General features: G+C 41.4%; 1 protein-coding gene across 1 annotated transcript; it reads right to left on the bottom strand.

Moving 5' to 3' along the window:
- Positions 1-4,691: 4,691 nt before the first annotated feature.
- On the bottom strand, positions 4,692-11,533 carry cox20 (cytochrome c oxidase assembly factor COX20; the record flags this gene model as incomplete). The annotated part of the gene is made up of 5 exons (XM_079559363.1): positions 4,692-4,963; positions 6,119-6,182; positions 6,256-6,355; positions 9,117-9,221; positions 11,501-11,533. The coding sequence occupies 5 exons, from the start codon at positions 11,531-11,533 to the stop codon at positions 4,798-4,800; spliced, it is 468 nt and encodes a 155-aa protein (XP_079415489.1). The 3' UTR covers positions 4,692-4,797.
- Between the last annotated feature and the right edge of the window lie 2,230 nt (positions 11,534-13,763).

Genomic DNA, 13,763 nt, shown 5'->3' with positions numbered 1-13,763 from the left:
AGTGAATTTTTTTTAAGGATATTTTCTAATATTTAGTGTTTTCTTTCTTGTAAAATGTCCCCGCGATAGTCGGTAGTTAGCTTATAGCTGATTAGCCTGCTTTGTGCTTTTAAACTCTGAATATTTGAATTTTTCATAATGTCATGGTTTAAATTATATTTGTAATGGGATTGTTTTCTTTTTTACATCTGGAATCCGACAAATGAGTTCGGGAAATCCCACAGTTACCATGGAGATCCGCCATCTTTGCAGTTGTTAGCGTACATTTCCATTGACTAACATTAGCTAAAAACAGTATAAAAAGTGGAGAAAATAGCCGTGGAACAACTCCGTTAGCTGCTGAGTCACTGCTGGTAAATACATCTAACACACTGTGGTGTCCAAATGTTTTAATGTGAACAATAACTTAACTTTTAAAATCTCATTAGTTTACAATTGCTGCTAATCCCATAATGCTTAGCGATATGACATCACATTCCCAAACTCCATGGGCTCTTTCATGTGAACGCAGCCTTGTTGCAAGCTAGCGTTAGCTAAGTAGATTATGCCACTAATCTTTTATTCCACCAAAAATTGAACCAAGTTAGACAAAGCTGAACTTTTGCACATTTTAAGTTCCCATGTGCTATAGTTTGATTGTTAAAGTCAGTGATTTTGCGATATGTTGATGCTTCTTGCGTCACAATAAACAATAATTTGGCAGAATATTCTACAGTCCCATTCAACACATTTCCTGTGTTGACAGTCCGTCTACTGGAAAAATCCACGATGCGTCACCACGGTTACTTCCCTTCGAGGGCTGTCACTGAAAACTATGAATAGGGAGACCATGCCATTGCACTGCCACGACTTTCATGGCTGGCTGAAGAATGTAGCGCTGCCGGTATAAGACAGTCCCAGAATGAAAAGATAAGCGACAGCATGTATTTGAGCGTGAGAACACAGGGATGGACGTGTCGCTGACGTGAAGATACGTGGTAGTAGAAGCAGCTGACATGTAGGACCAGCACTGCCTGCCCTCATTGTGACATGGATCAGCTGAACATTAGGACGTCTCAGGTCTGAGCGCAGGAGTAAACAGACCAGTCATCGCCGCGTGAACGGTCAATAAACTACCTCCTGCTAAACCCAAGCACGTGTCCTCCTTTTTATTCACGTCTGACACACCGGCACAGCTTGGTACAACTTCAACAAGAGTGTACTTCAAAGAGGAGCTAATGCAGTAAGGATGGAAATAATATGAGAGGGGGTGGTAGTAATAGTAGTATAGTAGTACTTGCATTAACTTGACCTGTTCTTTTTGTTTGCTACTTCCCTTTCCGACTTTGTACTGTGCCATTTATTCACACGTCACAGATTTAACGGAACATTCTGAAGGAAATACTGAAGAAGTCATGGTCATTTGCAGCCAGTACTTTTGTGTGTTATTTTACAGAACTTTTTCTAAGAGCAAGCGTTACTTTGGAAACATTTTACTCAAGAAGGGCTGGAAGGATACACTGTTGTCCAGTACGTATCACGATGCACCAAGTGTTAAATTGATCATTTTCAATATAACAAATGGCAACATTTTACCACAAATGATTTAGATAGAAAAGTGCACAATGTATAAAATTAAGTATTTTAAAAGTTTATCTCTTTCCAATATATTTTTTTCTGGGACTGAGTCGAGTATCAAAGGTACTGCGGTACACAGTTTTACTGAGTAACTAACTATATGAGCGTAAAAGTCTTCTTTATAATTCAGTAGTGACACAATAATAAGAAGCAAAACATGGAATGTGATGTAAGATGAGTCTTTATTGATCTCAGAATGGAGACGTTGACTGGTTCCATGGAGCTCTCAGAGACACTCAGAGTCAGGACAGACAGGAAATGTGCAGACAGTGAGATAGCAAACAGAGGTAGCCTGATCTACAACGACTATCAAAAACTTCAAGAGGAAATGATTCATGAAACACAAACACTGCTTTTCTGTGTCACATGAAGCTCTTGCTGCGGAAACAATTACTCTGGAGAGTGTAAGGACGGGGGACACCCACGCCGCCACCTGCTGCCGACGCGTATTTGACTTAATGTTTGCCTGGATACTTCATTGTCTGTTTGTAAAGTCTGTTTTATTGGCTTAGTGTTGAGTGCAGCTGTGAGGAAACTCCTGATGTGATATTGGGCTGAACAAAACCATTGACTGATTGACTCATTGTGGAACAAGTAAGAGTACAGATACTTCATTAGAATATTACTCAAGTAGAGGTAAAAAGTACTGTATAGTCAAACTATTCTGGGAATTATAATAACGTCAAAAAGTTACTCAAGTACATGTATTTGAGTAAATGTAACTGAGTACTACCTGACTCTGGTACTTTTAGTATCCTTTTGAAGGAATTGTACTTTAAAAGTACAATTTCTCCTTCTGTTTGAGAAACATTATTCTTGACTCTTGTTACTTTGTTTCCATTTTCTTCCACTTGTCCATTTCCTCCTGCTGGTGTTGGGCCCACGGGAGGACGGCCTCATGGGTCTAACCGGGCCTGTTGGTCTCTCATAAGGGGCTTCTGAACCGCTCTTTGTCTGACCCGTCACCTAGGACCTGTTCGCCATGGGAGACCCTACCAGGGGCACGAAGCCCCCGACAACAGAGCTCCAGGATCATTCGGGCGCTCAAACCCCTCCACCACGTTAAGGTGGCGGTTCCTGGAGAGGTGGTCTCGACTCATAAAGCACTTTTCATGGCCCAAAATCAGGCCCAAAGTGACCAATGATGATGATGTCAATGATGTTTTATTGAAAATGTTTCACATCTTTGAGATGAGCTCATGAAAAATAAGAGCAAAAACAAAAGGCATTACATTTTTGTTCAGTGAATCTTTACTGTGATGTGAAATTCCTGGACAACACACATACTCTTCATTAGTAAAGCAATCGTTCACATAATAAGAAATTATTTATAGTTCAACAAAACATATTAAAATGTTCACTTTATTTCATGATTGTCAGAGTTTGTCACAGTTTCATTTTGGCCAAATTCTGCTCTTGCTCTTCTACAGAACAATGGTATCTAAATGTTTAGCTTGCATGCATCATAAAGGCCTTACACTTTCATATGAAGAGGAGCATTACCTGGTTCACAGTGATCATTATGACGGTTTCCTGTTCATATCCTGAAAACATCATCTGTGGCTGAAACTCTGACCAAGTGGAGTGGCGCCATCTGCTGGACAAAGTGCACACCTGCAGACTTCTCTGGCCTCATCTGAACCTTAATCGTAAAAACACATTCTCCCTTAGTCGGTCAGTTTGTGGAGACCATCATGAGAAAATAATTGGACTGTAGTCTACCCTCTGTCCCCCAGCCTGAACCGAGCGCATTGTCTCCAGCTCAGCATTACCCAAATCTGAAAGGTTTGAACCGGAGCTCAGTCGTGAAAAGAGACTTTTTTCTCCAGTCAATTTAACCTCTTAGCTCCCGCCACAACTGAGCACATTTTCTCCAGTTTTATCCAAATCTAAAAGCTTCTCGACGGGAGCTTACAGCCTTTAGGCCAGTGAAACCCTTCATTTGAAAGCTAAGACCGACCAAACTAATCAAAGCTTCTGCCTTGTTTTTGTTGCCACATGTTAATCTTTTAAGTTGCGTTTTTATTATGTTTTCTTTGCTTTGTTTTGTCGCATTTTGTCGCGTTTTTGTCACATTATTAATGCGTTTTGGGTCGTGTTTTTTGCCACATTTTAATCACATTTATGTTGCGTTTTAGCTGCATTGTGTGACCAAAACCAAAAAAAACCAACAAAAATGGGATGAAAACACGAACAATAAGGATGAAACCGTGACAATTATAACTAGGAAGAGGCTTAGATTAATGTTGTAGGTCTTGGCTTTCAAATGAGGAGTTACACTCTCAACTGGAGACAGCACGAGTGAAAGCTAAATGCACTAAAACTGATTTGTCAGACAGTTGCAGCCTCTTTTTATTACATTTGATTCACAAACATGTTTTTCAAAGCGCAAATATCAGTCTCTTTGTGATTTGAGATTATTTCAATTAAAAAAAGAGCCTTTTCTCGATGGCTATTATTGTGAGATATAGTGAGTTCTCTGGCTGGCGTTATTCAAATGTTATATTAATAAGAGCCAGTCTTTTGAATGGCTCTTTGAAACAAACTGATCCCAAAGTCTCGGCTCGCAGTCAGTGTTCATTTTGACAACATATTTCAATTTAATCTTTTGATGAAAATTTCTTTTAGATTTAGTCAAATCATTTCCTTCAATTATAGTCTAGTTTTAGTCGACTAAAATTAAGATGAATTTAGTCGACTTTAGCAGAGGATTGAAATGATCTGAGGCTCTGAAGTTTGGATGATTTCATTCACTTCATTTTGATTTAGTCTTATTTTAGTCGATGAAAATATCTGGACAATTTAGTCACAGTTTAGTCTCATGAAAAACTTTTAGTCCAATTTTAGTCACAAAAACATTACTGTGACTAAAGTTATGACGACGAAATGAACACAGCTCCCACTGAAGAGCCGTGAATCCCATCACTACTGCAGATACGATACAATGATCACAACAATCAAGTATAGCCATATATTGCAAAACTATATTTTGTCCCAGCCTCAATAAATATCGCTCCAAGCCTCGATAAAAACGCAGGGCAAGAAACAAATTACCAAAACAAATCATATTTATTTGCCAATATCCACATCGACATAGTTTTAGATTAAATATATAACATAACAACAAAGCATACTCCACAGTTCCAGCACAAACTCTCCTGCGACTCCTGCATCAGTGGGTCATGACTGATCCTGTTTTGGGGGGCCCTCTGGTAGTTTTGGGGGGCCCTCTGGTTGTTTGTTGGGGTCCAGGCTGGTGCCCTGGTACACCACCTTGTTGCGGATGCCCTGCTGGATTATCCTCTCCTGCATCCGCAGCTTGGCATTGTTGATCCGGCAGTAAAACCTGGGAGAGTGCGTACACAAAGAAAGGCGGCCTGTGTTACCGTAGTATTTTATTATGATTCAGTTTGTTGCCAAAAGGTTTAAGCCAAAGAATCTGGCATCCCAAAGCAATAAGGGGCTCGGTCAGCTTTCTGATTGGACAATAGGGGTCATGCACCAACGACTTCCACACTCCACAAAGCAGGTCACCATGTTAATTAATAGGAGCAAGAAATATTTGCAGCTAATAACTATAACACACTGTAAAACAGGATCAAATTAGCTTCACTATATAGAGTAATACATTCTTCGCTGCTTCCAGGAGGAAACGTTTATTCATAGCTAATCGCTTAAGCTAGCTAGAGCTGTGAATAGACTTTAAACTGGCTCTTGTGCGTTGTTTGTGATCACAGACTTTGTAAATAAATGTTCGTTATAGCTTTGGCGACTGAAACATGACAGGACGTTTATGTGTTTACGTTAATGAGATGAGACAAAAATAGGAGAAAGTTTGTGAGACGTTCACAAACAGAGCTTGTGCAGGTGTGAACAGACATGAACAAACGTGAACAGGTGTGAACAGGTGAAACTGTTTATGTAAAAAAAAAATGAATGGGTGGTTAACATAGTGCCTTTACTTTCCATCCCAGTGGCCTCCAGGACACCTCGGGATACAATTTTATTTCAGGTTTTTGTGGATGTCTGGTAGGTTTTCGGAATGGAATGTGTAACCATGGATACAGTTCAATCACCAGTGAAAACCTACAAAACAATTGATCCTGGAAGTAAAGGCGCTATGCTAACCACCCATGGAGCCGCTGGGTCACTGAGAGGTCAAATACACACTAATACTAACAGTTTTTTTTACATGCATAGTACACCTTTAGAATTGGGGTACACCACCTCCTGACCTGCTGTAGGATTTGAGCATACCACACGCCCACATACAGACTGATTATTGTTTGATAAGTTTGATAAATGAGGGCCAATGTGTCCTATGTCTTGGAGTTCAGCACATGAAAAATTAAGTGAGAAAAAAATCTGGCAACAATCACAAGGTAAGTGTAACCTAAAAAACTGTGAATCTATTTTTCAACAGTAAAGCAGTCCTGTAATCCAGTACATTGAATAGTTGGCATGAACCTCCATTTCCCTGGAAGTGAAACCTAAAACTTACCAGGAACCAAGTGTGGTGATGAAGAACCCAGCGAACCCGACGTCATAAGAACGTCTCACCCGACCTGCACACACACAGGTTTTTCAAGGTCACATACACTGACTGGGGTTACCAAAGAGCCACAGAGTCAGTCTTACTGGTGGCTAAGAAATGCAAGAGTCCAACGGTGAAAGCGCTCCCCGTCCCGTACAGCAGAGACTCTCGCGCACAGGGCACCTTCAGCACATCCAGGAAACCCTGGGCAGGAGAGGAAAATCTGATTTAGTGCCCTAAAAGAACTGCGGTCTGGATGTTCGTACAAACAGAGGTAGCCGAGTACGCTTCACTAATCCATCTTAACTTTGCTGAATTTCATGCATTTATGTCATTATGCCTTTCAGGAATGCAGTAATGCAGACTAGAAAATGTTTTAGGTGATGTTCTTTCTAGTTTATTCCGCTTTAGATTTAGCTAAAGCATGATTTAGCTAACCCGTGTCACGATATTAAACATTTGATTAACAATTTATTTTATGTTTAACGCAAAGTAGAATTTGGAGCCTGATGTGTCTGGCACTAGCCTGGTTTTACCATACCCTCGTACTCATTGCATTTCATACAAGGGTCCGGATCCTTCACAATCGAGCTCCGTTATCAGATGGGAGGGGTGAACTCCTTTGAAACGATTGGATCTGATTTTCGCTAGCGTTTGGTTGGGACGTATGTAATGCGCCCCAGTGAGTGAAGCAGCTATCATGACTCTATCATAGCTCTATCATAACTCTATCATGACTCTATCATGACTCTATCATGACTCTATCATAACTCTATCATAACTCTATCATAGCTCTATCATAGCTCTATCATGACTCTATCATAACTCTATCATGACTCTATCATAACTCTATCATAACTCTATCATAACTCTATCATAGCTCTATCATAGCTCTATCATGACTCTATCATAACTCTATCATAGCTCTATCATAGCTCTATCATGACTCTATCATGACTCTGTCATAGCTCTGTCATAGCTCTATCATAACTCTATCATAGCTCTATCATAACTCTATCATAACTCTATCATGACTCTATCATGACTCTATCATGACTCTATCATGACTCTATCATAACTCTATCATAACTCTATCATAACTCTATCATAACTCTATCATAGCTCTATCATAACTCTATCATGACTCTATCATGACTCTATCATGACTCTATCATGACTCTATCATAACTCTATCATAACTCTATCATAACTCTATCATAACTCTATCATAGCTCTATCATAACTCTATCATAACTCTATCATAGCTCTATCATAACTCTATCATAGCTCTATCATAACTCTATCATAACTCTATCATAACTCTATCATGACTCTATCATGACTCTATCATGACTCTATCATAACTCTATCATAACTCTATCATAACTCTATCATAACTCTATCATAGCTCTATCATAACTCTATCATAACTCTATCATAGCTCTATCATAACTCTATCATAACTCTATCATAGCTCTATCATAGCTCTATCATGACTATCATGACTCTATCATAACTCTATCATAGCTCTATCATAGCTCTATCATAACTCTATCATGACTCTATCATGACTCTATCATGACTCTATCATAACTCTATCATGACTCTATCATGACTCTATCATGACTCTATCATAGCTCTGTCATAGCTCTATCATAGCTCTATCATGACTCTATCATAGCTCTATTGTGACTCTATCGTAACTCTATCATAGCTCTATCATAGCTTTATCATAGCTCTATCATAGCTCTAATGTGACTCTATCATAGCTCTATCATAGCTCTATCATAGCTCTATCATAGCTCTATCATAGCTCTATCATGACTCTATCATAGCTCTATTGTGACTCTATCGTAACTCTATCATAGCTCTATCATAGCTTTATCATAGCTCTATCATAGCTCTAATGTGACTCTATCATAGCTCTATCATAGCTCTATCATAGCTCTATCATAGCTCTATCATAGCTCTATCATGACTCTATCATGACTCTATCATGACTCTATCATGACTCTATCATGACTCTTGCGCATTCCAAGGCATCAGTTTTAATTTCTGGATATTTGGGAGCAGAGCCAGAACGGATTGAAGAGCTACTTTTGCATCCGCCGCCATTACCAAACTACAAACAGCAAATGCGGCGCAAATTCTCACGACGTGCTGCCTGCAGACCTCCACTGTGAGGTCGCTTCCGTTGCAGGCTCCACTGTCAGGACGCCTCCACTGTCAGGACGGGAAGTGCATACTTTTTTGGGGTGGGGGCGGGGGAATGAGCGCGTTTAAATGCCTTTTAATTCGAGGGAGGCCGGCGAGTCAGCGTATGTCCAGAGTAGCGGTGAGTTGCTGATTTTGCAACTCACAACTACTTTGGACTCACCGCTACCACCGCTACTCTAACCAGTGGTGTAGTGTACGTGTAACGCAGGTTTACGCTGTATAACCACTAGAAAACCTGCAGCATTACCGTATAACCACTACGTTTATCACTCACATGCTCAGTGTTATTTTCTCTCTGTCTCTGTTCTCCAGCCCAAACTTCACAACAATTTCCTCGACTTCTCATCCCTCTCTCTCTTTCTCCGTCTCTGCAGACACGGTTCCCTCTAGGCTGCGCTCGTGCTCCCGTGTTGTCTGGGTATAAAATAAAACCCTGAGAATAGCTGATAGTGATAGAGGCTTATTAACGATCCTCATGGCGCTGGAGGAGTCAGCTCAGCGTCTCCTCTGTCTACGCCACCTTCCCTGTTCATCCCCGCTCTGAGAGTCCTCCATGTCGCCCATCTATGCGCATTTCTCAGTCTCTGCAGGGGCTCGTGACAGCGACATTGGGCAAAGGCAGTGACAGGTGCGGGCTAGTCTGTGTTTTACAACAAAGCGCTGAAGTGCGTTTTACATTCGGACTCTGGAGCTGTCGCTGAAGGATTGAAAGAGTCTGTAAAGTGGATGCGCGCGCCTACAGCGTTGCCCGAGCCACGCGCTCCCCTTCATTCAAAACATTGTCCAAAAACAAGTCCTTCTCCACAAAGCAGCGCGCAGGGGGTTGTGTATGTGGGCTGCGCAGGCGCTCGTTCTACAGTGCGAGAGTCCAGACATCAGCTGATATGATCAGAGTGTGTGGGGTTAGGGCACACTGGGCTTTATTCATTTATATTTTCACACTGTTTCTGCCCTGGAAAACTGGGAAGTCGATGTGCTACGACGCTCTGTGACTGAAAACAAAGGGCAATAACTTTGTTTCCTTAACTTTGCGGGAGGAGCGAAACAGCGCCGCCAATTTGACGCTGGTGGCCCAGAAGTGTACTGCATCCGTACTGCAAGGCATTACAGAGAGAGAATGAAATAAAAGGCGAAAGTTAAGAGTGTTAGTATTAACCATAAACGGCCGGACCGCGGAGATAGATTTTACGTGATATTTTTTGTACTAATTAATACTTTTGGGAGGAAAGAGATTCAACCTGAAGTGCGTTCGCGATTTTATTTTGAAACGTATCCCGTACATTTCCCGTCCTGACAGTGGAGGCGTACTGACAGTGGAGCCTGCAACGGAAGCGACCTCACAGTGGAGGTCTGCAGGCAGGTGCCTCTCCAAATTCTGGACAACACTGTCTACAATGCTACAAGCCCCGCCTTCCCCGCTCGCTGAATGGTAGGTTGAAAAATTCAACCGATTTAACGTGGCCACTGGGATCAGCCCCAGACGTACATGTAGAGAAATTAAAATTGACCGGAGTTTACGGATGGCTAAGGCCAGGCTAGTCTGGCACAGTTACATTAAACTTTAAAACATAATCCACACACATTTTTTTCAGATGTGCAGACGTCGATTCTAATCATTCATTTACTTGCCTGATTTACTGAGAAAAACTCAATTTAATGAACACAATCTGTCATTCACAGGCAAAACCGCTGTGTAGTACCGCCATTGTTTTCACTGCGCCGCTTTGAAATGACCCGGATAAATGGCTAATAAACTAAACTGAACTGTACTGATTAAAGTCTGGTGGTAGTTGAAAAGTCAAACCTTTTATGAGGTAGTTTATCGACTACTAATCTATAGCAAATCAAATGAATTGCAAAGTCTTACTAATTCCATTGAGAATATGTAAAAACACACTGTAAACAATACATATTTAACATTAGTTCGTCGCTGTTTTTTTTTTCTTTCTTTCTTTGCTGTTTAATTAATGATTAACTTTCATTTTCAAATCGTTTTAGTTAGTACAATGTTTATCACGTAGCATTTGATCACTATCAGACGACTATGAGAGTACTGCAGCACAGAAAATGTGTGTGTCATGCGGTCTAAGGCTCAATCCGAAACCATCAAATTGTAGCCTCTAAGCACTAACACTAGCAACTAACTCCTTAACCTTTCATGGGGTCAACTGTTAGATCTCTAGGCAGTTAGTGAACTAGAGCATCAGCAGCATTTGAACAATCCGTCCGTCCTTAAACAGGGGAAAGGGAAGTGACATCACCAACAGCTGCTTTTCTTCTTCTTTAAAGTTATTGGTGGAGTGCAGGCCAAACAAAAGTGCATGTCGCCCCCTAGTGTACAGTGTCCAACAACAACATAGTGTCCAAACAAAGACATTTGAGGAGAAAAATAAATCCAAATGATCCAAACATTTCCCTTTAGTGTTATTTTATTTCAACAGCTGTTTCATAAAGCTACATTATGCAAATGATCCATGTGGCTTAAGTTTCTACTAAATGAAAACAAAAGCATTTAATCAGTTTACTGAGTTTACTCTTTAACACTGACATGTGACTGAGCTGTGGGGACGACAACATGGATTTATCACTTTTATAAAGTTTGGCTTGTGCAGAATCTTAATTTTTAATTATTATTATTTTTATTATTAAATGTGCTCCTGTCAATCAACAGTGGTTGCGCATGAATCACTCGAGGGTGGGGGCGAGGGGGGTGGGGGGATTTGGCGCAGTGGCTTGCGGGATGGCACATAGCTCCTAATCACTGGTTAGTTAGCATCAGAGGTCCCTATGCTAAAGTGGCCATGATAGTTAGCATCAAGGCTCCTTTTCCTAACTCCTTCCTAACTGACTTACCAATTCGGAGGCAACTTGCCATGGCGGACGCTGACGCACATCCGGTTTGGCGTAAGAGCTCTTAGCAATCTGCCCGTTTCGGACGCAGCCTAAGAATGAACAATTGTAAACATATATTTGTGTGAACGCCAGTGTTATCGCTCGGGTATTTTATGAGGCACGCATTCGCTCTTTCATCACCGCTGAGACTCTCCTCATGACCTCCATTCAAGCTCCGGTGCGTGTTCTGACCATTCTGACCGTTCTGACCGGTTAACCGACATAAACAGGTGGAAGTACCTTCTTGTCCGCGTCCTCGCTTTCTCCGGACATGTCCCCGGGAGACTGGTCCTGTAATAAATGCGCGAGGGTCTCTGACTTTGCCTCACAGACAGCTGCTGTGTAAAATCATGTAACGCTCTTTCACATTGGCCTCCGCGCATGCGCACTGGGGATGTTTTGTCCCGTAACCGAAACGCACCGGTTGGAAACAAGAACACAAGGACACATTAGTTCCGATGAGCTGACTTATTATTATTTATTTATTTTTTTCGTTTATTGCAAAGTCAGAACATTGAGTCTGAATCAAAAAGGCAATACAAATGACTGCTCTACAGGACAATCTAAGCCCGTAGATCTGACTTTGGCAATCTGAAGTCACATAATAATAATAATAATAATAATAATAATAATAATAATAATAATAATAATAATATTTTTTTCTAATTATTCTGTTTGCTTGTTTGTTTAACATTTGATTAATTCCTTTTTATGCAGGAATTTAATTTAGTTTAATAATGACTAGGATAATTCGAGGAGTGTCATTTAGAACGTTTGAGAAAAGAGGGTTTGTTTTTTTAATGCGAAAATTAGTTCTGTGGAGATAAGATATGGCCAAAAGGATGAACAAGTTGATGGTGAAATATTGGTTAGCTAGCTTTGGATATTATGTAACAATATGTTTCCAGAAGGTGGCGGTGTGGGGACATGTCCAGAAGAGATGGGTGGCAGTCTCAGTGTCAGCTTCACAAAATGTACATGTGTCCACAAGAGTCCTAAGGTTGTGCTACAATGAAGAAGTTTGTAAGTTGTTTAATTTAATTTAATAAGTCGCGTTCACTTTCTAGAATGTGGTGATGTCATAATCTCAGATGGGGGGCCGGGGCCAATGCAACTCTATGGGAAAGAAATTGTTTTTCAAAGAAATCTAAAATTGATCTATGTTGGACGTGAATGGATTCACAAACCTGCCATATTAGTCTGATGGCTGAAAGTCCTTTGTACTTGGCAACATCACGCAAATGTTTTAGAATATTGTCACAACTTTTGGATGCCTTTACGAGACTATTACTGGATCATCGTGTATTTGTGACAGAGAAGACTTTGAACATTGTGACTGTTCATGTACATTTTCCCAGTAAAGAGAGAGATATTACCCAAGACAAAAGAAATCTGCATTCTGACAGGTACGTTGGTTACAAACTGCTCTTCACCTCATTCTTTTGAACCATATGTACACATATATGTATAGAATTGTAAAATTGCCTGTGTGTTCAAGGTCCGTGCGCCTGCTGGCCCATTGATTTCATTTTGTATGAGACGCAGGTGATCCAAGAGGTCCTGCAGGTCTCCCCTGTGAGGTCGCCTCCGTTGCAGGCTCCACAGTCAGAACGCCTCCACTGTCAGGACGGAAAGCGCTGACTTTTTTTGGTGGGGGCCGGGGGGAATGAGGATGTTTAAATGCCCATTTTACCTGCCTTTTAATTCGAGGGAGACCGGAGAGTCAGAAGCGGTGAGTTATAAAATCAGCAACTCACCGCTTCTCTGGACACTACTGCCGTTTCTCTAACCAGTGGTGTAGTCTACGTGTTACGCAGGTATACGCTGTATAACCACTAGCAAGCCTGCAGCATTACCGTATAACCACTACGTTTAGGGTAAAGATATGTATCACTCATTTGCGCAGTGTTATTTTCTTTCTGTCCGATTAGAGACCAGCCCAAACTTCACAACAAGTAGCTATTTCCTCGACATCTCATCCCTCTCTCTCTTTCTCCGTCTCTACCGACAGACACGGTTCCCTCTAAGCTGCGCTCGTGCTCCCGTGTTGTCTGGGCATAAAATAAAACCCTGAGAATAGCTGATAATGAGAGTCTGAGAGTCCTCCATGTCGGGCCATCTGTGCACATTTCTCCGTCCCTCTGCAGGGGCTTGTGAGAGGCTTTGGGCAAAGGCAGGGACAGGTTTGGGCTAGTCTGTATATGACCACAAAGCAGTGAAGTCCGCAGGAAAGACGTGGCGCAGAGTGTTGGAAATGTGCGTTTTACACTCAGACTCTAGAGCTGTCGCTGAAGGATTGAAAGAGTCTGAAAAGTGGATACGCCCCACCCACAGCGCTGACCGAGCGATGAGCTCCCCTTCAATGTCCAAGAACCTCCACGAAACAGTGCACATGGGGGGGTGTATGTGGGGGTGTGCAGGCGCTCGAGTCCGGACATCATGGGGTTGTGGAGAGCAGACTGGGCTTATTCATTATTATTCATTTACATTTTCACTTTGGCTT

Source organism: Gobius niger (genome assembly GCF_951799975.1).
Source record: "Gobius niger genome assembly, chromosome: 7".
Lineage (NCBI taxonomy): Eukaryota > Metazoa > Chordata > Actinopteri > Gobiiformes > Gobiidae > Gobius > Gobius niger.
This window is presented reverse-complemented; position numbering and strand designations above follow the sequence as displayed.